The 26,325-nt window shown below is 42.2% G+C and overlaps 2 protein-coding genes across 4 annotated transcripts in view; one reads left to right on the top strand and one right to left on the bottom strand.

Moving 5' to 3' along the window:
- The window catches only part of LOC110985997 (uncharacterized), a 33,554-nt gene extending 24,702 nt beyond the window's left edge, over window positions 1–8,852 (bottom strand). Inside the window, exon 1 of one of the 2 annotated variants that reach the window (XM_022247558.2) lies at window positions 8,439–8,852. In XM_022247558.2, the coding sequence (XP_022103250.2) occupies window positions 8,439–8,734 (296 nt within the window). In that variant the 5' untranslated portion in view covers window positions 8,735–8,852. The remainder of the gene's footprint in view (window positions 1–8,438) is intronic. The other variant, XM_022247559.2, reaches the window with a different exon arrangement.
- Window positions 6,933–20,830, top strand: LOC110986016 (protein CREG1-like). 2 transcript variants are annotated; one of them, XM_087145292.1, is made up of 6 exons: window positions 6,933–7,086; window positions 7,685–7,735; window positions 17,446–17,616; window positions 18,568–18,699; window positions 19,341–19,443; window positions 19,728–20,830. In XM_087145292.1, the coding sequence occupies exons 1-6, from the start codon at window positions 6,985–6,987 to the stop codon at window positions 19,928–19,930; spliced, it is 762 nt and encodes a 253-aa protein (XP_087001418.1). In that variant the 5' UTR covers window positions 6,933–6,984; the 3' UTR covers window positions 19,931–20,830. The 2 variants fall into 2 exon arrangements, with proteins under 2 accessions (XP_087001418.1, XP_087001419.1); XM_087145293.1 differs by lacking the exon at window positions 18,568–18,699 and having other exon boundaries at window positions 6,950–7,086.
- Window positions 20,831–26,325: the final 5,495 nt, after the last annotated feature.

Raw genomic sequence — 26,325 nt, 5'->3', positions numbered from 1 at the left:
AAATGGAGCCCCTGCTATGCCGTGGTTTGTAGAATGGCCCTGGTGTCCGTATACAGTGCATCAACAACGTATGTTTAGATTGGGAACCAAACAAACCATGCGCGTGATCGCGACACATATACATGTTAAGTATGGTACTTGTATATGTACAGCACGCGCACTTGGTGTGACTTGCCCTGCCATTTCTACTTTTCTGGAACGAACTTTGAGTACATAGTCATTGCTTTTAAGCATACTCAAAATTGTTCAAATACACTTGTACGTGGCAATTGGCGACTGGATGGTGAAAATATGATCGCATGAGCAAAATTTTGGTCACATTTGCGACTGATTTAGGTGCTATTTAAAGCGTTGGTTTGACCTACAGGTACTATGCAGGTACGTGTATACATGTACATGTACTGTATAATGCAGTCCTGAATCTTCCAACAGAGTTTCTTTATCTCATGAGCCAAAATCCACCAGGGAGGGGGGGATACAAGTACAGTACAAGCATTTTGGCTAATTTGAGGTACATACATGTACATGTATAAATGTATTAATAATGAACAATAAACATTGTACAGCATGTATACACTGTATGTATACTGTGCATTAGACCATGTAGACTGAGTCCACAGTGAAATCCAGATTCTGTGCAGATGGTCAACAAGGGAAGTACAAATGTGGGCGCATCAAATCAAATCAGTCTACATCAGCAAGCACACACAATGCATGCAATTTACATAGATCCAGGAGATCTCTGGAATACTGAACAGCCCTAACATGCCTAATGGTGTGACCACCTGTTTACAAACTGGTACTAAACTATAAGTAGCTCAATGCATGGCTGGACTTGAGAACAATAGGAGGGGAAAAAAGATGTTGATTCCTGTGGCCAAACACTCAATATTATTAGTCTCCACTTTCAGGTGCCAATTACAGTAAACTAGTGGCAGTGTGCTACCCATACCATGAAACAGCAGTTCAAGCATGCTCTTGTATCATGTGGGCCACAATTACATTTATATACTGTACATGTATGTACATGTACCACTCCCAAGGACAGGTACTATAACACAGTACATGTAAGTACTTTTAGTACAGTATTCACAAGTGCTTGTGTTGGTATTACATGCACATGTCATGTACCGGGTACCCCACTTTAAGTGAGTCAGTGCAAGTACATGTACATATGTACATGTACTAGTACGTGCACAGTGCATGTGAAATATGCTCGTTCTTACCGTAATCAGCTCTTATTAATTGCTTTAATACTGTGGCGAGTTTGTCTGTCAGACATTACAAATTAAAGGGACGATCACATGGATTTACACAGTGATTTACTCCTGGAGGCTGGACACAGTTCTTACTCTTACCAAGTAGAAAGTCAGAACGACAACTGTCTATCTTTTATTTACAACACCTATTTACACTTAATACATGCAACGCTGTTTTTATCCAAAAAAAAAAAAATTTGATCATAATATTTACATGTACAAGAAAATCCTGTGTGGCAATAGCAACTTTCACGCTCCCTCGCCATCACAAGAGGGCAGTAGCGTTGCAAAAAAATTGGCACTGTTCTCATTCAAGTGCATGCAGTGACTGATAGGGCATGATGTACATGTACATGTACATACATGTATATACTGTCATGACTGTACATTGTAAATGAACAGGATCTAGATGGTACCCACAGCCAAAGCACACAGACCATCCCGCCGCATGCTGTCAGGTTACCGTTTACAGATTGCAAATCATTAACTACGGTACAGTGTAACAACCAATAATCAATATGCTGTGTACATGTAATTTCACAACACAGGTACCATATTTTTTCTTAGGTTCCCAAAATAGAGTGTTTCAATTCAATATGGCTGACTTGTACATATACATGTACATGTAAGCAAGGTCAATCCATGATTACAGTCACCACTAGTACATACCGGTATGTATGTACCAGTACATGTACGTTCCAGTACATGTATCCGGTACATGTACATGTCCAGATTTGGTCATGCACATGTATGCACTGGTACTGTATAAGGCTCCCATGTCCGCATGGGTTTTTCTCCTGCCCTCCCCCAACAGTTTTCACTGCCTGTTTAAACCTTATTTCTCAATACATTTACCGGTATTACAATGTTTTGCCATGTACATGTACCACATCAAAACTGCCCAAATATGAAACGATTTAGCCATGTTAGCAGACTATACTTGTACCTGTTGACTCTCAAGTGCACAGAGACCTCACTGTATAATGCGATATTTAAGAATACGTGTACATTACAGGTACATGGACGCAATTTATTTCCGAACACTGTGGAAATAATATCAACTGGAGCCAATTTCATAGAGCTACTTAAGCACAAAAAAAAAAAACAAAGGTTACCAGCTCAAACTCTATCTGATTGTCATGCTAACCAAAAGACAGCTACATGTACTGTAAAAATAATTCCAGAACAGTATACATCACATACTTTTGGCTGGTAACCTGATTTATCAAGCAAGGTTTTTTTCGCGCTTAAGCTAATTTTGTGCTTAAGCAGCTCTATGAAATTAGCCCCTGAACTACATGTAAAATACGCACATCGCTACTGTGATGTCATTGTGGAAAGACTAAGTCAATATTTGAGGGATTTTCTGTATCAACTGTGAACTGCAAATTACTGTACTGGTAACTCACTGAAAATGTTTGAGAGACAGGGTTGCTCACTACATGTAGCTGTCCTAGTACCACGTACGTTAAATCAAACACAAGAACATTTTATGACAGCAAAATACATGCACAAGTATACATGCAAAGTTCCAGCAATATTTTGCACTGAAACACATGAACTGCTACGTACATGTACTGTACTTGTACCACAGCTGTGACAATGGGGCTCTGCCCACTTTTGACCATGGATATGGAAATACTTGTACAACAGCTGTGACAATGGGGCTCTGCCCACTTTTGACCATGGATATGGAAATACTTGTACCACAGCTGTGACAATGGGGCTCTGCCCACTTTTGACCATGGATATGGAAATTCGTATTCAGTATTGACAGCAAAAGGTACCCTAAAAAGGCACCTACATGTACATGTACATATAAATGCCAATTTAAACATAATTTAAACATAAACACAAAGGAATAAACAAATGAGAATTAGGTTAAATGGAACCTTGAGCACTATCAAGGATTGCACTGGCAAGGATTACGAAGAATATGACATCACACAGGCCCATGTACTGTATGCTGTGGACTAAAAGTTGTGTAGAGGTTACTTTAATACTGATAGTGGTTACATGCTTTGTTTCATTCCCTGTAAGCTTTATGTCCTTGAACCTGTACCAACCGGAACATGTAATTTCCCACTTGAGCAGTCTTTCCAGACTAGTAAATTGAGGGCCACTTTGTAAACAATTTTGCAGGGACAAATGATATCCAAAGGGCAATCTTTTTTTACCATAACAGATACATGTACATGTACATACAGCTACAGCCTGAACATTAACCCTAACTGCCCAAGGGTTGCTGGACTGAACCTTCCCCAATCACACAAACTTCAACACCTTGAAGAAACACTCTTACCTCACAGTACCCAATCCCACAGACCTCAACAGTACTCCTGTTGGGGGAGTACTCAATCCCACAAACTTCAACAGGTCTTTACCTGTGTGATTCTGTTTGATTGGGTACAGTAGGCCCACCGCACAGTACAAAGAGTATGGACAGGCAGTACCTCTTCAAACAAACTCACACACCATCATGCTGCATATCCATCCCCAACTGCTGGGATAAAGTGAGAGGGCCACAGTACCCATTCAGTCCAAATTCAACAGGGTATGTGCAGGCCCACAGTACCCATTCACACAAAATTAAACACCAGTAAGCTACATATCGTAAGCACATATTTACCAGTAAGCACATATTTACATGTATTCCCATTCATAAATACATGTACCTTTTGAGTCACAGAGTCAAAAGAAGTCAAGATAGGATGGATTTCCAGCAATTTTGCTCTAGAATTTTACTATCACTTTCTCAAACACCCCCGTCCACTTTATGGAATATTCCGTAATCAAATTGTCCAATTGGTGCACATGTGGCAAGCCGCATGCACACAGACTCTTGACCAACCAGAATCCATTAAACTGTGTTGCATGCACGTGCCAGTGCGTGTTTAATGCAGCAGGCATTATCAAATGTTAATATGCAGTCAAGTTGCATGTTGTTCAGTAGGGAGACTGTCTGAGCATAGAGCTACATGTGTATTAAAATAGCACCACGGTCTTAGGTATTTACAAATGTATGAATGTGCTTTGCAATGCAAGATTAGCATTAACCCTAACACTTCTCAGTCCTCCAACAGGTGAAGGATTGAGGAATGTTAGGGTTAAGGTAGAAGATTATAGTACTTTAACATGGTGCCATACATGTACTTTACTGTATGTACATGAATACACAGACAGGACCACATACATGTATACATGTATGTACGTAGATTTGCCACTAAAAACTTCAACCTTTCAAAGGTGAGTTGGGTAACCATTCACGCCATATTACCATGACAATGACCCTTGGACATGTTGAACGGCAACGTGCCAATACTGAGCATTAGCTCAGTATTGATAGAGTACACACATGCACTCACAATGAACTGCAGTCAGGAAAATGTTCCCTCTTAATTAAATTAAGGTTAGTCTGGTTCATGCCAGCGGAACGTTGTGCTCACTTAACTGGGTTGGCAATTGTGTGTTTGTTTTTTATGTTTTGCAAAAAATATTAAAATTGGAGTTTGTTTATTTTAAATCAGATTGTTAAAATTAAATCACATTTTTCATTTTTTAATGGTGGTACATGTAAGTCAGGCTAATTTTTCCTACATTGTAAGTCCATTCATCACCATCATCATCGTCATCATTCTGCACCTGACCATCAAGAGGGTCGTAGTGATCTCCAGATACCCGTCAAGAGCAAGAGATCAGCACTCATTTGGAGACAGCTACATTTCCATTAGTTTCAATTATTTATTTCTTTTGTTACAAGAATGAATAAATCCTATTTTGTATTAAAAGATTCAAATCAGGCAATCTGAATCAAATCACACTGAAACTAATAACTATCATGAATTTTTCATTTCACTTACCGGTACATGTAAGCTTGATGTGTACTACATGTACGTTTCAGTATGTGTAACCATGCTAACTGTACACTGTACATGATGTACATGTACATTTACCCTTGACATACATGTACATGCCAAGGGTAAAATACTTGCCGGGGCCTACATGTAATTACAGCAGAATTCCACGAATGCGATCTCCATTCTGGCTAATCCCACTAGCAGAAAAATTCTGCGCTGATGTTTTCAGCTCATCTGATGAAGTACATGTAGTTGTTACTACGAAAGCTTATGATTTATCTACTCAGTCTTTAAGTGCTACTTAAACTCTCAATACTGTTTGGGATAGACTAACACGGCTATCCACCTTAAGTTTTCAGCACAGAATTCTCAGTTACGGGATGTACGCATGCTTACAAGCAAAAATTCCTTGCTCTTTTGCCGTAAGCACAGAAGTTTCTGCTACGGTAAGCAGCGCCATAAAATTCAGCCCAGGTTTCAAACCATGCTCTAACTTTTGTCAAAAGTACAGGTCACAGGATTTGTCAAATCCTGCTTTCCACTGATCCTTCCCTTTTGTGTATACATACATGTACACGTAACTCCTGTTAACAAATCCTGTTTCCCTCTACCCTCTACGGTACATGTACATGCACAAAATGAAAGAATCAGGGAAAAGCGTTTGCTGAATTCAGTGCAAGCCACATCCGCATGTAAAAGAACATGCTATGTTATTTTATTAAAGCTCAACTGTTAGTGCATACACTGGGTGTACATAGACATGTAAAAAGCAGTCTGTTCTTTGAATCCACTGTAAGCCAAAGAGCAACATGTAAATGTACATGTACAAGGGACGTTTTGGTACACAAACAAATCCTACCAGGGTATGCTCTTTTGTTTTACCACTGACAAGTTTACATGTATGCATGTACTTTTTTGGGGAAAATAATATTTAAAACCATGTTTTGATGTTTTTATTCAACATGTATGGGGCCTGTTTGTGATCCGGCTCCTCAAATAATGCCTAAAAGCTTGATCAAAACTGACAGCAGTTGGAATAAAAATCATGAGAAAAACTATATAGGAAAACTGACTACAATGTAGGTGCTTACAAATGATTACAAAGATGAACAAAGAAATAGACAGGAGTGGGATTCGAACCTGCGGTCTCCAGAATACCGTACTAGTGCTATACCAACTGAGCCCTACGTTGGTTGCTCTTCCCGTTTGTCAATATCTTTGTTCAGGGGCATGCTAGTCAGAAGCTATGTAACCTGAAACACCCATAGCCAGGGATCACATTGACTTGACCCACGTTAGGATTCGGTGCGACATGTGCATGCTTTGGATACTAAGGCTGCGCCATATTGGCTATGCAGCATTACTTGGTTTGCACCCTCGTGTCCACTTATCATATCACTGCGAGTTGAGAAATCCCAACTTGTCGAATCTGCCGACCGTTTGTACACAGCAAATGAGATTATCTACCAAAAATGGTGGAAGCCAATCAGACTGCAGGACTTGTTTTTACATTGTTCATTTCGGTACCTCTATTACATGTACAATGAACGAGTCTACGAATCTGACAACTTTGATTGGAGTACATTCCACATGTGACTATTTTGAATGGAGGAAATTCTGTATACATTCTGCAAGATGATGTCGTTCAAATGTTATGCAATTATGAATAACTACATCACGGATGAGGGGTCTGATTGGCTTATCCATCAAGTAAGAGTTACATGTACTGACTGGTGACACACGTTGTACCCTGCATGTACAATCTGTGACGCTAACACAGAAAAGCTACATGTACATGTATGTGAGCGGCTGGGTGCAACGATGGTGTACTGTGGACAGTAAAGGGACAGCTGATATGGGGAAGGACTATGTATGTCCAACATAAGTCAAGGGATGGCGCCCCAATTACACGATGCAACCTGGGAAGTGGTGAACAGGGATCACTCAGATCACTCAGGCACACCTATGCGGTGAGTACCAAAAAACACGCCCTCTTTTGTTCTGCTCAGAGCGGATAAATCCTAGCAATTTGTGTACAATTGTATATCTGTCATCTCAAACAAAATGTCAAAAATGTTGGGCAGTGGACATTTGACAAATTCAAAGTCCAAATGATACATGTTACTGACAAAGCAACTGAACATCTTCCTCTGGTTTCATACTTACAAAGTTACATATACACATTGTTACATGTATTGTCAAGTGGGCAAGAAATCCATACATGTAGCCTACATGTAGGTATGGATGCCACAAATTTTTCCCTGCATTAGCCATCTCAAAGCTATTTGCTAAAAATGGACAAAATCAGATTTTTTAGCATATTCACCAGTGAAAATATTGAGGTAGAACCAGGCTTAATCACTTCTCTCAGCAAAGTATTACTAGAGTCTTAGGCCTAAAGTGACATGCGTACATGAAATTCTTTTGAAAAAGTTACATGTACATGTAACATGGTCATGACATGCATGATGGTATTAAATGATGAACCATCATGACCATCTGTTGCTCTAGACTGAGGGATCATCAGACGTCAGATGACAGATCGTTAATTACATGTATTCTTGGCAGGCATGGCAAGGCCCTCAGCCCAGGTTGGATGCTTTGTGCTTGGTACTCAAGGTACGTAAGCTACCATACATAGAAATCTTGGGGGAATGGAGCAGCATTTCTATGGGTACACAACTAGAAAAGTAGAACAGAATCCCTGTTCGTGTTAAACGTCATGTAGAGCGTATGGCGAAAAAGGCTCATTTTCTGAGGGGTTCGTGGGAGCGGAACGGACATCGGACCCAACACCACAGTTTTGAGGGGAGGGAGAGGGGATAGCTTGGCCTATTGGAATAATTGCAGAATACCCCACCATGCGAAAACACCCCCTAAAATCCATGGCTACGTAGTCAAGTGGAAGTTGTTAGACTTCGGGTTATCCTTGCTGCGTCAAGGTACGCGTTGTGTACTGCACTGAAGTCATTCTTGAGAATGAGGCACTGCAACACTAAGTGAATGGGAAAGAGGGAAGAATTTTCCTAAGTCCAAAGACTCCAATGTGGGTGCCGGGGAGCGGCTACGCCGATCAGGGATACGAAGTGGGCCTTGTGCGTCCTGAAATGCAAAGTAAATGCGGACGGCAGAAGAATTTTCGCAAATCCAATGTGGGTCCCAGGGAGCGGCTACGTGGATACGGGGATACACAGTGGGCCTTGTGGATGAAAGCGTGACTCCGTATCCGCGAATGCTACGAGGTGGGCAAGGTGAGTGCGGGGTATTCTGCAATTGTGCCGGCCAATTTAAACATACCTAATGTTAATCTACATTTTCATACCCATTCCGGCTATACGCCAGCGTCATGCTATCAAAGAGATCAATAATAGACTCCTGGCTGTTGGTGCGGGAAGCCATACGGGATCCGGGCCGCGACGAAGCCCTTGACCCCGGTAGCGAGTTAGAAGTTGACCGAGCAGTATCGCGATCATGCCGGTGCTTGGACATGTTGGATGCCGACGACGTCGGCGAAGTGTCGTCCCTACTTTCAGTCCCAAGTGAGTGTTTCTTCGGCCTTGGCTCCTGGCGATCCATTCTTATCATCTTGATGGTTGCATCTCCATCACGGCGTGTCATATTTGCCAGTTAAAATCAGTAATATTTTTGTCACATGCAGAGGCCACACGGGGAGGATCTCCTACCACAATTATCCGCCATATTTTTGCCGGTTTCAACGTCACAGCTTTTGTCAGAATGAGCTAGTCTGGTACCTGTTATTCGGAAACACGTGGATGCATGTCAGACACAACTGAAAGCATTTGAGAGCCAATCTCAGTCGTGTCTCTTTAGCTTTCTTAACCAACTGGAAACGGCTGGGCGTAATATCGTATACCATTGAGTGTAGACTTTACGCAGTGTCGCAGCCACAACTCTCAAATGTACTTAATTACATAAATTGTGTATAGTGGCCCTGAAAAGACATAAGTAATTGTCAATATTGTTCCAAGACTGGTTTTACTGTTTGGCCTGTGCACCGTGCAGGCGACATGCGCTGGCGAGCACAGCCGAATACCACTCGGAATTTTTCGGGTGAGCCTGCCAGATTCTGCAAGACTGGTTTTCTGGCAGGTCGTCTGTTGTGAATATAGCGCCCTCTACAATAATGCTATTTGGCTATGCATGCTCGCCAGTGTATGTCGCCTGCACGCGGTACACCGGTCGAAACAAAACAGTAAAACAAGTCTTTGGGCAAGAAGATATCTTTGGTCAGTAGTCACGTACAAAATTCACGCCTTGCCCAAAGTTGCAAATATCGACGTCAGCATTCAAGTCACAAATTCGCAGCCCACTCTCCTGGTGGGGAACACTGTCGCGATTTCTTTCTAGCAAACTTGGCGTACGGTGAGTTTTACAAACTTTTATATTTCTGTGTGCCCGACTGGAGCCTAATCCCCACTTTGTTCTTTAATTTGGTGAATTTCAGAGGAGTCGGCAGTGTGTTACAGTCTTACCCAACCAATGGGAGACTTTGAGACGCTGGTGGCAGCAGACATACCGGTCTTTTTTCAATGTATTGCGAGAACTACGTATGCATACTCTGACCAATGTGTGCATGTTCAGATTGGTAAAAAGGCCCGGTATATGTTTTGCTCATCGCCTAGCGCACAGGTTTTTGTGAAGGAAATACGTCACACAAGGTCACAGCTAACGACACACAGAGCATTGTGGGTGAAATTCTGACAGGTGCGAGATCGAGCTCACTCAATGCGTTACGCAAGTGGCGCTTATCCAGTTAGGTTATCCAGGTTAGGTTAGCCAGTTTCTGCGTCTATGCACCATGTGTGGCATGGTGGCACGCTTCTTCGATTCACATGATATTGATGTGACGTCATGCCCCTCCAACAAAGGCCAGGACGCCCTCCTCCTCACTGGTGTGATGGCGGACGGCAAGTACCGGAAGGTCTCTGAGCGGCTAGATCTACGAGTCCGTTAGAATGGAAGTATACCGTCCAGGTCTGAAAACTCTATTGATTGGGATGTTTGGCACCGGAAGGTTTAACGTGATTGGCCCGGCGCCCCGTGACGTAACCTCAAAATAAGACGGCCGGTGACTTGAAGTAACGACCCTCGGATGCCTGACTTATTTACAACAAAATGGTAGCTTGTGTATTCATCTTAGTCTGGATACCAGACCCGATGATTCTGACTACTCCATGAATCAAGGGTCTGGTATCAACCAATGTCCGTATGACCAAGACGGGAGGAATTCCTCCAGTTTTCCGGAAATAGCCAAAATATTCCGAAGTTGGCCGTCTATATACGGCATGTTTAAATAATGGCATCGTTGATGTTCAGTTATTCCCGGTTGGGTAGGTTGGCCAGCTGTTGAACGTAAACTCCCGTATCCTAATGGCAGCTGTTGATCCTACAGTATTTGACTTTACAGTGAATCGAAGGTCTTCTCGGTAATCCCCCAAAGGAGAATTTAGAAAGAATCAGAACCAGAATCAGCAATTGTAATACCTTTAAGTCACAAAGTCAATTAGACAAGTTTGGAATATTTCGTAATTCGAAACGATTTTGTCGAACTTATCTTTTTTTTTTAATTTTTGCTTATCATCATTTGCTTAAAACAGGACAAGGGACGGGACCTCGACCAAAAGGAGTGGTATTGAAATGGTAATGTAAGTTTTCAGATGGAAGGATGCAGTCTATCCGTTTTGTTTTATTTCATTTCAAGTTGGAAATGAAATAAATAACTAGGAAATGACTTTTCGGCGATTTGCAATTCATCGATGGCTATTAGAAAACGATCCCACACTGCCTAGTGCGATGGCACTACTGATGGTGAAATCTCCACCTTTGCCTAAAGCCCGCCATGCACATGCAGGCAACAGTAGCGAGGTATTAACTCGTGCAGCGCTGTGTGGGCACGACTGGGTTGGGTTAGACAGTATGCCAGCTCGAGCCTTTACAAACGTACTATATAGGGTAAAAAGTGACTGTTATGTGACACAAACGGAAATGTAAAACTTTGTACAACAAGGGTTACCATCTACAATTTAAATAGGTAACCCTTGCGCCTATACAGCACCTTAAATTCCACGGGGGGGTGTTGTTTATTTGTTTATTTTGATTTTTTTAAATTTTTATTTAACCCTTGAATAGCCCCGTTATTTTTGGACCGTCTTAGAGAGGTTCCGCCCAGTATTGTAGTCAAGACCAGGCAGCAGTCTACGACCGAGACCAACAGACCAAGACCAATTAAGACCAGGCCAGAAAAAGCAACCTGAGACGAAGACCAAGACCAGCCGTCCGAGACCAAGGCCAAGACCACATGTTTTAGTAAATAAATGGAAGGAAATCATCTCTGTACATTGGCATAAATCTGTAAAGATGGGCTACAAACCACAGAACTACACGTACGCGTTAGGTTTACAGAATGGTCCTGGAATTTAGCATTGTTTTTGTTGCTACTTTGCAGTTTATATTCTTTGGTGATGTGGCTACTTTTGACCTGCTCTGAACGTCGTGACACCAACGAACTTACACACCACCACTTCTGTGGACTGACCCCGTAACCCCTCTTTCTCCCCAGTTACCAACCAATAAAGTCAGTACCGCCAGTCACAGTATGTTGTATATAGTGCCCACCTTAGATACATGGACAGTGAAATTTATCATTCAATACATATACTCAAAGACCCCCCCCCCAAAAAAGCCAATATCACTACAGTACACTCCATTCCTAGATGGCCAGCACAGCATTTTTAGTTCTTTCTATCTCTAAGGGTTCCAGCCCTGACGCATTTGTCTAATTCTCAAAGCTGCAACGGTCATTGGGGCTAGCTGCACCCCACTGAGATAAGGAACTCCGTAGCTTTGTCAAGGTGTAGCAGCTTGTTCCAAGGTGATGCCTACCTGGGTCTGGTACACGGGAGACCTGTAACCATTGAGGGGTATGCGGCACCAGGGAGGTACTAAGCAGTTCCGTCCAGCACGTCAGCAGGTTACAAATTGCCTGCAGCCCCACCAGTTGACTGGCCATCGCATGGCAAACTACTCAGCAAGGCGGAACTCCAAAATTACGACACAAACCAGAGCAGAAATTGGACCGATCTCTCTCGGAATCGAGCCTCGCTAGCCCCAACCAGCGAATATTGAACTTACTCAAGACACAGATCGCTATATGGAACGTTCAAAATCTTCTCCGTCTCGGGCATGCAACACTACTATCCAATGAACTGTCTGCAACATCTCACTCGCAGCACCTGCGAAGCTCGATGGGCGAGAACTGTATTGCTGGAGACCACTTTCTTTCTGGAGTGGACCAGCGGAAAGGAGACGACTTTATGGAGAAGCCCTGGCCATCCTACACGCTTGAGAAACACAGTAATAAGGTGGAAACCCGTGTCCGATCGGCTACTGACGGCGACTCTTACACCAACAGGGACAACCGACAGCCATTGTGGCATACGCCCCGACAAGGGTTAGTGCAGACACGGACAAGGGTTCGTTCTTCAATCAGCCTGAATAGCTCATACAAGCTATTCCATCTCACGACAGTGCATCATCCTCCCTGCCAACGGCCACCTGGCCACTTAACAACACCCTGGCGGCACAGATTGCCGGATTTGACAGCAACGCCTTGATTAGGATCTTTGGCATCAGATGGACGGACTAACGAGGAGCTCAGAGAAAGGACACAACAGCTTTCTGCATCCCGCCTCGCAGCAATGCGACGAGTGCGTTGGTACAGACACATCCTACGCCTCCCTCCTGAGCACCCTACCCGGGCTATCCTAGATTTCAAACCACAACTGGCTGGCTGGAGACGCCCGAGGGGGCCCCCACGCTCCGGCCAAATACCTTATAAGGAGGTGGAATGTCACACTTGATCAGGCCAAACACCTAGCCCAGAACCGGCTGAGATGGAGAGCTCCAACTAGACTGGTTGGCTCGACGCCAACAAAGCAAGAGAACTGGTGGTGGTGATGATAGTGGTGATGGTGGGGATGATGATGATAATGTATTTCCAAAGAGTAAACATCAGAGGAGTTACCACACGCTAAGCTTTGCCTAGAATACGAGGCACATTAAATGATTTTATACAGCGATGACGCCACTTGTGCAAGATCAAAACAAACGTAAACACTTCTGCTCCTTATAATTTAATTACTTACTGAATCAAACAGTGGTGGATTGCTAGGGCACAATTGTTCTTCGGCGGAAAGTTTCAGGAACAAGCAATCGCCGCGCGGTGGCGCCCCACTTACCCACCAATCATGAGTAAACTAAGGCTAGCAATGGGCCGAAAACTGCATGCGCCGGCCAAATCTCAATTTGTATGCACTCAGATTTTCTACAAAATGGATCATTTTGTGGCTTGTGAACTTGGAGATTTGTAGAAAAGACACATTTAGATGACCAAAACGAATGGCAGGTTGTGTCTGAGTGAGATTTGGAAGAAATCGGTGCCTGGAACGGTAAATTTTTCGAATATTGTAGGCATCGATTTTTCGAACAGAAGTTTCAATTCCCAACTAAATACTAAACACTAAATTTTTCTGGGTTTATGAACTTCTATTACCCATTATAACAATCTACGTATTCTCTATTGTGTTTTACACAGGAGAAATGATATGCATGGAGAAAAACTCCTTAGGATTTGTCCGACATTGGCAATGCCACGTGAGGGAGGCACCTCACCCAGGGGCGTTGTTTATGCGCGCAAGTTCAAGATGATGGAAAATTTCGTACCTTTGAAAAATTACGAAATCTGTTCTTGCTTCAGCGGACAGTTTGGCCAAAAACTAACCTCAGGAGCCGCACATTTTATTTCTACAGTTCAGACTGGATACCAAACGGTATCGCGAAGGATTTGCCTTGAGCAGAAGCAACCCCCTCTTCGATTAAAAAAAAAACAGGTTGGTGGGGAGTGTTCATTTTGTTGGTAGTTACGCGATTGTAACGCTTGCATCTCACTGTCGCCGTGAACCAGCGATGTCCAGAAATCATGATAGTAACGATCTCTATTGTTCTATAAACCAAAGAAGCCTCGGAAAGAGTAAAAAAATTGCGCCCTCTCTTGGTGAAGCTCAGGGCTCATTATTTTACGCTCGAGGAATTTGCATGCCTGTCATGTATATTACGTGTGTTTTACTTTCAGTTTTTGTTCTCTGTTAATATTTTCGTTGTATAATTATTTAAGATTATTTTTCGACAGTATTCATTTTATGTTGTCTTTATTGTACCCACCACCGCCCAGTAAGATAACACCGTTCATTAATCTGATTTAAAAATCAGGACCTAGCTGCTTGCACTGTGATCATACATGTATATGGTACATGGCTTCTCCGTAGTGTAACGGTTTCACAAATATCTACGGAAACATTTAGGATATGAGTAAAACATTATTTTTGTTGCCTTATTAATGCGCCCGGGAAGATTACTATTCCGCCCAGGCGGACAAGTACTTCGTCCAGGCAAATCAGTATGTCGCCTGGGCGGATATTGCTATTGACGCTCGGGCAAATCACCATTCCACCGAGGCGGATTAGCATTTTGCCCGAGCGAATTATACCTGTGCTTCACAATTTCGCCATCAATCCACCCAGGTGGATTACACTTCAGCCCAGGCGAAATAGTAATCCGGATGAAACGGTGATCCGCCCGGGCGAATTAGTAATCTTCCCAGGCGAAATAGTGCGTCAAATTTTTTTAGTCATGTCCTAAATGCGCCTCCGTACAAAGAGAAATTTATTTGAAGCCTTTCCGGTCCACACTTTTGGCCACATTCGTAGCGGCAAACCGTAAAACAGGAACTGTACTAGTCTCTGCCATTGTGGCTACGACTTTTCCACAAAGCTTGACAATGGGAAGATTTGAAGCCATGGCAGCCTGAAACGTGACCTATGGCTAACCGTCAGGCTGCATATGCGTGCATGGCCTTCATCGTGTGATCACGGGTCGTGGCCGTACGTCATGCTCCGATAGCAAACGGTAGGGTTTCAAACAAGCGTCCACACGATCACAAACTCTAGCGACCCCTTTTAAACGCACAGTGATCATATCCTTAGTGACTGTAAGTTTTCTGCTGTTGTGCTGCACAGTGATCGATGTGATTAAACTTTACCGCGATTTTTGCATGTTCTGTCCGTAATATAGGCCTAGCCCAATTGCACGGCAGGCAAAGGTAGAGTGTGGCCTAACATTTGTGCCTAACGTTGTGACCCATATATGAACGTATAGTGTTACAGTTCAATAACGTACACTTATACTGTTTTGTCGTGATAACGCACCCGTCATTTATTGCTATTGGTATTCAGCGTAAAATTTAACCTTCCGCAAATTTATTACAGGCTCCTCCATCCAGGGTTCATATGCTCTAGTTCCTTCTCGATGTTTGCAATGCACTATTATACGTGCCAATTTTATCTACTCATGGAGGAATTCCTCTATGATGATCTACCCAAGTACACCCAACAAAAACACATCATACACCCATGCACAGCTAGGATCTCTTCACTGTAGTCATTCTTATAAACTTCACAAAATACTAAAACGAACGGTTATTCAAAAGATCCTTATACACAAAGACCCTTATACACAAAGCTTTCTGTCAAGAAAAGAAGCGAAATAAAGCTTGAAAAATCCTTTTGCCCACGGCCCTAAGCCTTTCACTAACACGTGTGCGCACGTTGACGTCCATAGTAACCTACACACATATGAACAACTGAGGGCGCTGTAACACTTTCACGGAGTTGATTTTAGCACCAACAATTTGGTTGACAAACAAGCCATACATTTTATTCATCAACCTATAGGGAAGTGAACCAGTCAGAAACAAATTTATACTTTCCTTCAGAACATTCCTTGAGCTCCTCCTCACAGGTCACGTAGTTGAAATATATTTCTAAATAAGAACTACATATTAAAACTTTGTAGGGAGGCAAGAAAAATCATCTTGCCTTTTAAAACTGGCACCAGTTACTTTAGGCTGGCAAAAAGAACGTGATTGGTCAATGCAGGATGAATGAGCTTCAAGTCTAATCTGATTCCCAGATCAAATGAATCTCACTACGTGTACTTCCTCTCGATTCAAGGTTCCAGTATCACCCGATGTCACGTAATAAAAAACGGAAAAATTCCCCCATTTTCCGAAGGCGTCTGAAATTCTCGGAATTCGTCAACATTAATTGGATAGTGTCGTTGATGGCCAGATATTTCGACCATGTGTATATACTGATCAGTGGATGAATTAAAACATATTCAAAGATAAATGCTGGGTGGCAACTTCAGCAATGCAGAGTGACAGACGTGACCGACAACGCCTGCATGTACTCAAAATATTTTGGGGGGAAATTCAGTGGGGCTAGCCTGCTATATACTCTGTTCATCAGGTTTTGTTTCTTGCCACTGTGTATTTTAAAAGTAGGCCTACATCCGGAAATAAAACGACATGGCTTACATCAAAGACTGAGCATGGACTTCATGACATCCGTGATCCAATCAGAGTTTCTTGGTGTCGACCTACGTTGCTTTAGCCTATTATCGGAAAGTCTGTTGCAACCGTTACCTCAAGAAGAGAGAGAGAGAGAGAAGCAGCATTATACCGCCAGGATATTACAACGTAGATTGGTTCGAATTCTTTTCAAACTCGATCTAAAGCCTCTGTTTTTTTTATAGAGTGCACCAGACTCAAAAAGGGTGACACTTCTAGTGATAGACCCCAACCTCAATCGCGTTTAAACGAAGAGGTTGCCAGACTGTTAAATTTACCCAAATATCATCTACGAAACGTAAATATAACGCAAATCCTTTCAAAATCGTGTTTATTAACTGTAGTGAATACTGGCGCAAATTACCACAACGGTCAATACTCGGACGTCTTGATGGTGACTCCCAATGATCCCAACAAGATTAAAGATTTCATGAAACGATTTCACGCGAGTACAGTCAGACTTTTACACTGCTAAAAAACCTCGAAAATGGCAAAATCGACAAACTGGCTCTAGCTAGTGTCATGTGCATTAGAACGGCACAATGTGTGTCCTTTTCTAAAATAGTTCACTTGAAAACACTAAGTCGTCCTGTCCATCTGGGGTCCACGGCTTAGGCCTAAGTTGTGTCAAGTCATAGAATAGAAAACGGCACACTTTATGTGATTTTCTAAAAGAAATCTTCCGTCCAACAATAGTACATGTAGATTAATCAGTGGCATCAAGTTCCTTGTGATATGGGCATATGATAATGCATATTCACATGCACATGTACCGATATAAATGTTCAAGAATCGTGGTATTAAAGTTGCACTCTTCTTTTCTAATCTTCCTCATGTGGTACAGGCTGACTGGTGTATCATAACTACATTTTCATCCACTGAGGTGTTGCTGGGGCAACCGTTTCCCAACCCCGCCTCCGTCAGTGATGGCCCGGTTAATAACAGTTCCGGCATTCCCTACATGTACCAACCAACAGTTTCCTATGTGACGAAAGATGTCCTCAACGACAGCCGAGTAAGCACTGGCCCATAATGTACGGAATGAGTATCTGCACGTATACCTCAACGTGCTGCAGAACTTGTTCATATTAGTGTTACCTTATCTGCATGAGACCAAGTGACGACTTATTCGCCTTTTTGTGAATTGTACTACTGCCCCACCTGTGCTACGTGTACTTTAGGTCAGTCGATGTCAGATTTTTTGATAATCTATATGCCGGCGATCCAATATTGAGTCCCGGTATATGCGATAAATCGAATCATCCCCCCGTACTGTGTACTCTTATTAATTCTAAAATGGTAACTCAAACTCCGTAATTTAATTTCTTTCAAGAGAACAGGATATGATATGTGCATAAATGTGTCTTTTTTCAAGATGTATTTTTGCGGTGGGGAGATGTTAATTATATATAACTGGTTTGCCCTTACCCAACGTATATTAATAAACACTGTATGCTCAGTGCTTTTCCGAGAGCTTGCGAAAAACCTCACAAGCCTACTCGGGTGGGACTCGAACCCACGACCTCCTGCTTACTAGTGCACTCGGGTTCGGGTCCCACCCGAGTAAGCTTGTGAGGTTTTTTCGCAAGCTCTCGGACAAGCACTGAGCATACAGTGTTTATTAATATACGTTGGGTAAGGGCAAACCCGTTATATATAATTAACATAAATGTGTCCCTTACTTAAAATGCCTGTATCATGGTGCCTCCACTTAACTCGGAGTTTTGTTCGACCGACACGAAACAAAACGCCAAAACGGTAACCCAAAATGACCAAATATTTTGTCAAGGCATTCATTTACTTCACCAGCAATTCTTCATTTCACACTGGGATACGGTTTGCACATGTCATCATTGCGATTATACAAGTTGAAATATGCAGCCCGGTACATCAAGATTGCCTGATCGCTACCACTCATACAACTGTAGCCTGCGCACTGACAGTTGAATCCCTCTCTTTTTGGTAGCCATGTGACTGCGAGGGAACCCTGGCTTGCAAATTAGCCCGATTTCTGTTGCTGACCCAGATGCAGTTAGTGATTTGCACTGGGCATCTTCCTCATTGCATTTGGTGCAAAAAGAGAAGAAACAACGATTTGGTATAAACATTTTTTACCTGTTTAAATGTTATATATCCATTAATGAGGAAACACCATTTGGCAATATCTTGCTTTTCACAGCCAAAAAGAACTGTACCCATGGAAACCAAAGTATCGGTACTATACGGAAGAGCTATACACATGACCACTGGAATAATGTGCAAAATGTACATGTATACTCAAAGAGCTGCCGCCACAGTTGTGGGTTCAAACATCTATAGGAGTGGAAAAGTGTTGGTAAATTTCAACAAATTTTGAAACAGCGCGAACTTTGCCAGTTGAAGAAGTGAAGCCTTGACCGTAGTTGTCGTCAACTTCAACACAAGTCAAACTGTACGTTAAGTGTGAGTTCAAATCAGCTAGGGTCAGGTCATAAGAGACAGAGATATGATTCATGACAAAGAATTTCATAGTGTACTCTAACTGTCCCAGCTAGTGACTCACATTTTATCACCTGGCTGTGATTAATTAGTGACTGATGACTTTTGACGATGGACATTTATCTGAATCATCAAGAGTGTAAAGTAATGGCTGGGCTGTTCCCCCCAAACTCCGGCCATATCCCCCCAAAATCTGGTAGATCGTGGAGCATCCTGTAAGGTCTTGTCAAGGAATTTCACGTGTGTTTTCTTAAATTTCAGGTGACACTAACATTCAGCGAGGCCCAGTTTGGATTGAAAGAATGCCTTTTGACAAAAGAGAGTGACCCAGAGTCACCATTGTGCGCCCGGCTGATGATAAAGGGTAACAAGAGCTAACAATCAGGATGCTTGATGAAGAGACTTTGGTAGCGTTGGCTTGGGGGATGTTGTTGTAGGCAGGTGTACGTTGGCACTGGAACTGTCCTTAAAATCTGGGATCTTTTTAAAAGCACAGGGTGTGCTGTCATTGATAACCTACGTTAAAATTCCTAGGAAATCTCTTCATTGAGAGAAACACCTTCACGGCCTTGACTCAATTTTTGTTCTTCAGATTTTCCTTTACAGGTATATTACTCTCTCTGTAACTCTCTTTCCCTATCCAACAAGGCAACATGCACTTGGTGACTGACGCGGCGGAAAATGCCACAGCCCGAGCTGCCCTCTTTCCACGCCACCCAAACATGGTCACTTGGGGTTTTCACGAGTACACCTTCCTGAAGATGGACATCAAGCAGATCCTCCTCCTGGACTACTTTGGTGGCTACAGCTATGTCTCCGTGGATGACTATTTCAAGGCCAATCTTAATTAGAGTCAATCACAGACACAATGTTTTCATGTAGATAGGACATTTTTTTCACAAAATGTCACGAAGAATCTTGAATACATTTCAAGCAACTTTAGAAGAAAAATCTTTAATACATTTTTAGGTTGACGGACAGGACGTAAAGTTAACATATTGTAAGTGTGCATGCATGCATGCAGGGCCACTCGTCATCATGTCTACGAATCGTGCACTACAGGTCAGAGGTCACAATCAAATCGAGCAGCTCGTGAACTGTCAAGGTTACTTGAACAACAAAGTAGGTTTACAGTATGCAGATCTAACTGAATCCACATACAGTATTCATCATCGTATGGCTTCTTGCAATTTGCTTGAACTGCAAAATACATTTCATGCTTCATTTTGTCAAATGGGCCCCATGGGTTGCCAAATTAAATTCCTGGTTCAAGTAATGAATTATACATAAAGCCACAGTGGCACAAATAATGCCATATTGACAAAAACACTTGGCGTCAGTGATTAGGCATTGCGAATTCCTGAAGATTGTTCTGTTGCATTGTGCAGTAAAGCTGTGTTTGTTGAATTACTCTGGTCTGTTGTGTTTGGATCCGTAGTAATTTCAGTGATGTAGTCGAGTACTTTTTGAGAACCAAGCTCTCTACCAAATATTTAACTAGTTAGGAGGGAACAAAGCTGAAGTACATCGGCATTTGATGATACATGCATAAAGGTAAGATTACAAAGCAACATAATGACTTCAGACCATCACTGTTTGATTAAAATTAACTTTTTAGGACAAAAGTACTCGGAAAGTACTCGGCCGAGTACTTTCCGAGTACTTTTCTCCTTAAAACTTCAATTTCACACAACTGGGAGTGTCTGAAGTCTAACATTTATTTTGTAATCTTACCTTTGCACATTTACCATCAAATGAGTAGTAGAGAACTGACAGTTCTGGACCACACCCCCTTTTTCACCGTTTTCAGCAAAAACCCCTGGGTAGTACATCGACGCAAAAAATCGGGGGAATCCCCTAAAAATCTGGAATTCCAGATTTCCCCCGGTACCTCATCGACCCAAAAAATCCGGCTCTAAAATACCGGGCGAATATATACATTCTGAGCCAAAATCTCTTTTACCCATCACACGCAGTATTCCCTCCGGTCGTACTCCCTCCGGTCGTGCTCGCTACGCTCGCTCACCTTTTGACCCCGGCTGGCTAAACAACTCGTGACTGGTACTGACTTACACAAACAAAAAGGGATTTCCCCTTGCGAACAAGTCTCGACTTGCCCGATCTGAACTCTGGACCTCTACTTAAAGCATGGCTCTGTTCAAAGCAAAACACGCTATGTTTACAACCGCCTTAAATAAATGCTCTTTATATAAAATAGTAGTATAAAAAAAAAACATGTTGAATAAAATTGATAAAAATTTTATAAATCTATATATAAAAAGAGACATGAGCTATCAACAACATCGACCTATATTAACGAACTTTATTCGATTTAAGAAGGTGTTTTTGGAAGATTTTATTAAACGGTATAAGATCCCATTACCGTCACCTAGGCGCAAATATCATACACGATCAGAGCTAATAAAAGCTATCAGAGAGGATCAAAAACAATTTAGATATCTCCCGCGTCAGTCATATCGGCAGCTGTTGAAAACGGTACAAAAATATAATATTCCTTATGCAAACAAAGACAGATACGTCAAACAGGACTTTATTGATGCGATTAAAGCTTATACACAACCTAAAGAACTCGAGGAAGTAGACATTAAACGTATAAGGCGTTTTAAAGATAATTTTCGTAATTGGGAGTTGATTCCTCGCTTCTATGAAGACGATTTAATACATTTTTTTGATTTTTACAAGCAGTTGATAGAGAAAACAGCGTTAGCCGAACTCAAAGAAATCGGGAGTTACAAATTACAAACACATCTTAAAGTGCAGTTTAGATTGGAAAAACTTGACGGAACGATTGACTACGGCACCTTTCCCTTTCAGAGTGATCAAGACGTAGTAACGAGTAAACCAAGCGTTAAAAATGCACTCGCTAAGCAACGCGAAGAACAAATCGAACAGGTGGAGGCTCATACACAAAAAGGCTCGGGTTGGATCTTTGACAAGGTTGTCGCTTTTTACATCAACGTGGTTAAATATAATCCAGTGGGTTCTTCTTACATTCCGTTGCCTAAGGAACTGTTAGACAAAAAAGCAATCATAAACGTCCAAAATAAAGATCAAGAATGTATCCGATGGGCGTTGAGAGCAGCTTTAAAGCTGTATTCAGACGGCGTCAAAAGTCAGCTAGAAACAAATTCAAAATATAAAATACATGACGAGCGGCCTTCGACTTACCGGTCAGAAGCAGACGGTCTAAATTTTACAAACATAAGCTTTCCAACACCGATTTCACAAATCCCTCGTATCGAATCGCAAAATAACTTGGCAATCAATGTGTTTGGTTATACCAAAAAAGACGGTATTTACATTCTCCACAAAAGCAAGCGTCAAGAAGAAGGAGCGAGTGAAGCGAGCGGACTACGAGCGCAGCGAGAACCAATTAATTTACTTTACTTTACCCGAGATGAAGACAACCACTACTGTTGGATTAAAAACTTTTCTCGGTTGACGGGTGACATCAATAAACACGACGGCCAAAAATACTGGTGTTTCAAGTGCATGACACATTTCCTAACTGAAGAAAAGTTAGCCAGCCACAAAGAAGATTGCCAAGGCTTAAACGTTCCTACGTGTAAAGTCGAAATGCCAGTCAAAGGCGAGAATATACTCAAGTTCAAAAATTACAAAAATAAGCAAGACGCGCCTTTTGCCATTTACGCCGATTTTGAGTCTGTTTTAGAAAAATTACCGCTGACTGACACAAACACGGTGAAAACTCAGATTCACAGGCCTTGCGGGTACTCATACGCAGTCGTCAGATGCGATGGAGTTTGCACTAGCCGAAAAACATATAGAGGCCAAGACGCGGCTGTAGATTTTGTAGAATCACTTTCTCAGGAAACAGAGAAAATAAATGAAACGTTTAAAAACAAAGAGCCGTTGATTTGGAACGATCAATTACAAAAAATTTACGAAAAATGTAATAGATGCTGGATCTGCGAAAAGTTGATAGATCGAGCAAAAGCGGATGAATCTCACTGTCAATGTGATATTCCAAAACCACCTGAGACAAAAGCTGACAAAATTGCTTTCTGTCATAAAAATGAAGCTGGGTTCAAAGAGTGGAAATGTTTAGATTGCGAAAAGCCCATCAACAATTTTAGAAAAGTTCGCGATCATTGTCACGTGACGGGGAAGTACCGAGGCCCAGCGCACGCTAGTTGTAATCTCAAGTTAAGAATAGTGCCCGACCAAACACCTATTCCGGTTATCTTACACAACTTGGAGAAATATGATGCGCACTTGATTATGCAGGGTGCTCACGAATTTTATGGGAAATCAATTAAGTTGATCGCTAAAAATACTGAGAACTACATTTCGTTTTCTTTTGGCCAACTCAGATTTTTAGACTCATTTCATTTCATGGCGGCTTCGCTAGATCGGTTGGTTAAAAATTGTTCACCAGATGATTTTAAATTACTTTGTGAAAGGTTTCCAGCGAGGACGAGTTTACTTTTGGAAAAGGGAATTTATCCTTATGAGTATATCGATTCCTTTGATCGATTTCAAGAGAGACAACTACCGCCTATAGACGCTTTCTATAGTTCTCTGAAGCAGGGAGGGATAACCGAGCAAGAATACGCTCGTGCAGAGACAGTATGGGAAGCCTTTGGCTGTCAAAACCTAGGCGACTACCACGACCTATATGTGGAAACGGACGCGCTATTGCTCGCGGGTGTATTTGAGAACTTCCGGAAGGTATGCAAGAAGAACTACGGCCTTGACCCAGCCAACTATTATACGGCGCCAGGCCTGTCGTGGGATGCATTGTTAAAGCATTCGGGTATACAATTGGAACTATTGACAGACATTGACAAGCACTTGTTCTTTGAAAGGGCCAAAAGAGGTGGTATTTCGAGTGTGGGCGCAAAGCGATACGCGAAAGCTAATAGCCCAGAACTACCCGACTATGACCCAAATAAGCCAGAGTCACAGATCATGTACCTAGACGCAAATAATTTATACGGCTGGGCGATGAGCAAATATCTACCCGTAGGGGAATTTACCTGGGAAACAGACTTAGAAAAATTTAATTACTATTACATCCAAGAGTTACGGCTAACTGACGACTACGGTTACATGTTTGAGATCTCTTTAGATTACCCGGAACGTCACCATGACAAACATAATGACTTTCCACTTGCACCCGAAAACATGTCGGTACCGAACGAATGGTTTTCGAGTTACCAACAGGATTTAATTGGTAATGGTGAAGTAGCGAGCGGAGCGAGCTCGGTAGACAAACTCGTGGCTACTTTGGACACCAAACGAAAATACGTGGTTCACTATCGTACATTGCAAAAATATCTCAAACTAGGGTTGTGGATCAAAGAAGTTCACCGGGTACTGCGTTTCCGCCAAAAGCCGTGGATGAAGAGCTACATCGACAAAAACACAAAATTGCGCAAGAAAGCAAAAAATGATTTTGAGAAAGACTTTTTCAAATTGATGAACAATTCGGTATTTGGCAAGACGATGGAAAATGTAAGACATCGAATTGACGGCCACCTCCTAAGGGACGAACAAGACGCCGTCAAATACAAAAAATTAACGTATAAACCGAATTACAAATCGACGGTGCCATTTGAGGACTGTGAGCTTTCGTTTGTGGAGATGTACCGAACCAAAACAAAATTAAATAAGCCAATCTATTGCGGTGTAAGTATTCTCGATATCTCAAAAACGTTAATGTACGATTTCTACTACAACGAACTAAAATCAACTTTTGGTGAAAAAGTAAACCTACTTTATACAGACACTGATTCTCTATTAGTTCAAATCGAGCAAAGCTCTGACGATTTAACTGGTTACCTAAACGAAAAGCGCCATTTGTTTGACTTTAGTAATTATCCACCGGGTCATCCGCTTTACAGCGTCAAAAATAAAAAAGTCATAGGCAAAATGAAAGACGAGTTTGGTGGTAAAACAATTTTAGAAGCCGTTTGTATTAGGCCAAAAATGTATTCAATCTTAACTACCAATCAAAAGCGAGCGTCAGCGAGCTACGAGCGAGTGGAACGAGCGAGCTACGAACACAGTGAGAACGACCGAAGCGAGTACTTTTCTTTAAAGAAGGCGAAAGGGGTCTCCAAGGTAGTAACCGAGAAACGATTGACCCACGAGATGTATAAAAGATGCCTATTTGAAAGGGTTTCTCATTTCAATAAACAACAACTATTTAGATCGGATAAACATCGGGTGTTCACTATTTCACAAAATAAACTTAGTTTGTCACCGTTGGACACAAAGCGTTATATATTGCCGAACGGAATCGATACGTTGGCTTACGGGCATAAGCGAGCGCAGCGAGCAACGAGTGGAGCGAGCGAGCTACTCCGGTAATTCGGTGTCCTCGGGTACTACCTGAAGTTCCTCTTTGACGAAACTCCTATTCGGGCCGTTTAATAGGTAGTACAATGTTGGGCCCGTTTTGACGCGTTTTCCTTTCACTCGTTTAAATTGACTGGTGCGCTTTTCAATTTGGTAGACGTCCACGGACCATATCGGATCTGTTGCCCTTCTGACGGTGCCGCCCTCTTGCTCACCCGAGTAATAGAGGTACCTGACGACTGCGTCTGGAGGAAGTTCTCTTTGGGTAGTTCTTACAGGTGTACTCGGTTCTTGGTTCACTCGCTTTGATTTTATAGCTTCTGCAGGAACAGCATCTATTAACCGCGTTTTTTCCTCGTTTAACGATTTCACGACCTGAGGCAACACGGCCGTTTCGTCGAGAAAAAAGTACGCCCTCTATTGGGCTGTCGCAGTTATGGATAAATCATGTGACGCGTTGTGATGCATAATTCATGAGGAAGCCTCTGTCTGCTTGGAACGCTTTTTGTGATTTAAATACCCCGGGTTAATCGCCCGCTTCTATTGGGTATAATAAGCTGAATATGCAAAATTACCCCAAAAGGTTTCGAATATGTATAAACATTCACCTCTGTACAGCTGAGCGGGCAATTCCCAGGTGCACAACGATATTCCGTCATTTAATCACACGATGCGGTACCAGTCAATTTCGCTCGCACACGGATCGTTCCTTCATTTTGTCAGTTGAAATTTGCACAATAATAATAGATTTCAGCGCTTTAGATTCCAGCACATAGCTAGGGAACTAGAGTAATGATTACTTTTTACAATGAAATGGACAGTGTGTCCGGGACAGGTCGGTTTTGTCCCAAAATTGAATAATTATTTCGGAGGTGTGACCACGCGGTCGTCCGCTTCCGCG

This window comes from Acanthaster planci, linkage group LG14, assembly GCF_054643075.1.
Source record: "Acanthaster planci isolate LZ-2023a linkage group LG14, COTS_SCS, whole genome shotgun sequence".
Lineage (NCBI taxonomy): Eukaryota > Metazoa > Echinodermata > Asteroidea > Valvatida > Acanthasteridae > Acanthaster > Acanthaster planci.
This window is presented reverse-complemented; position numbering and strand designations above follow the sequence as displayed.

Excerpts from the sequence above, each read along its gene's own strand:
- LOC110986016 (XM_087145292.1), top strand. The coding sequence starts at position 6,985 with ATGTATGTCCAACATAAGTCAAGGGATGGCGCCCCAATTACACGATGC. Across the intron at positions 7,736-17,445 it reads CTTTGTGCTTGGTACTCAAG|GCTGACTGGTGTATCATAAC; the intron begins GTACGTAAGCTA and ends CATGTGGTACAG. Across the intron at positions 17,617-18,567 it reads ATGTCCTCAACGACAGCCGA|CCATGTGACTGCGAGGGAAC; the intron begins GTAAGCACTGGC and ends TCTTTTTGGTAG.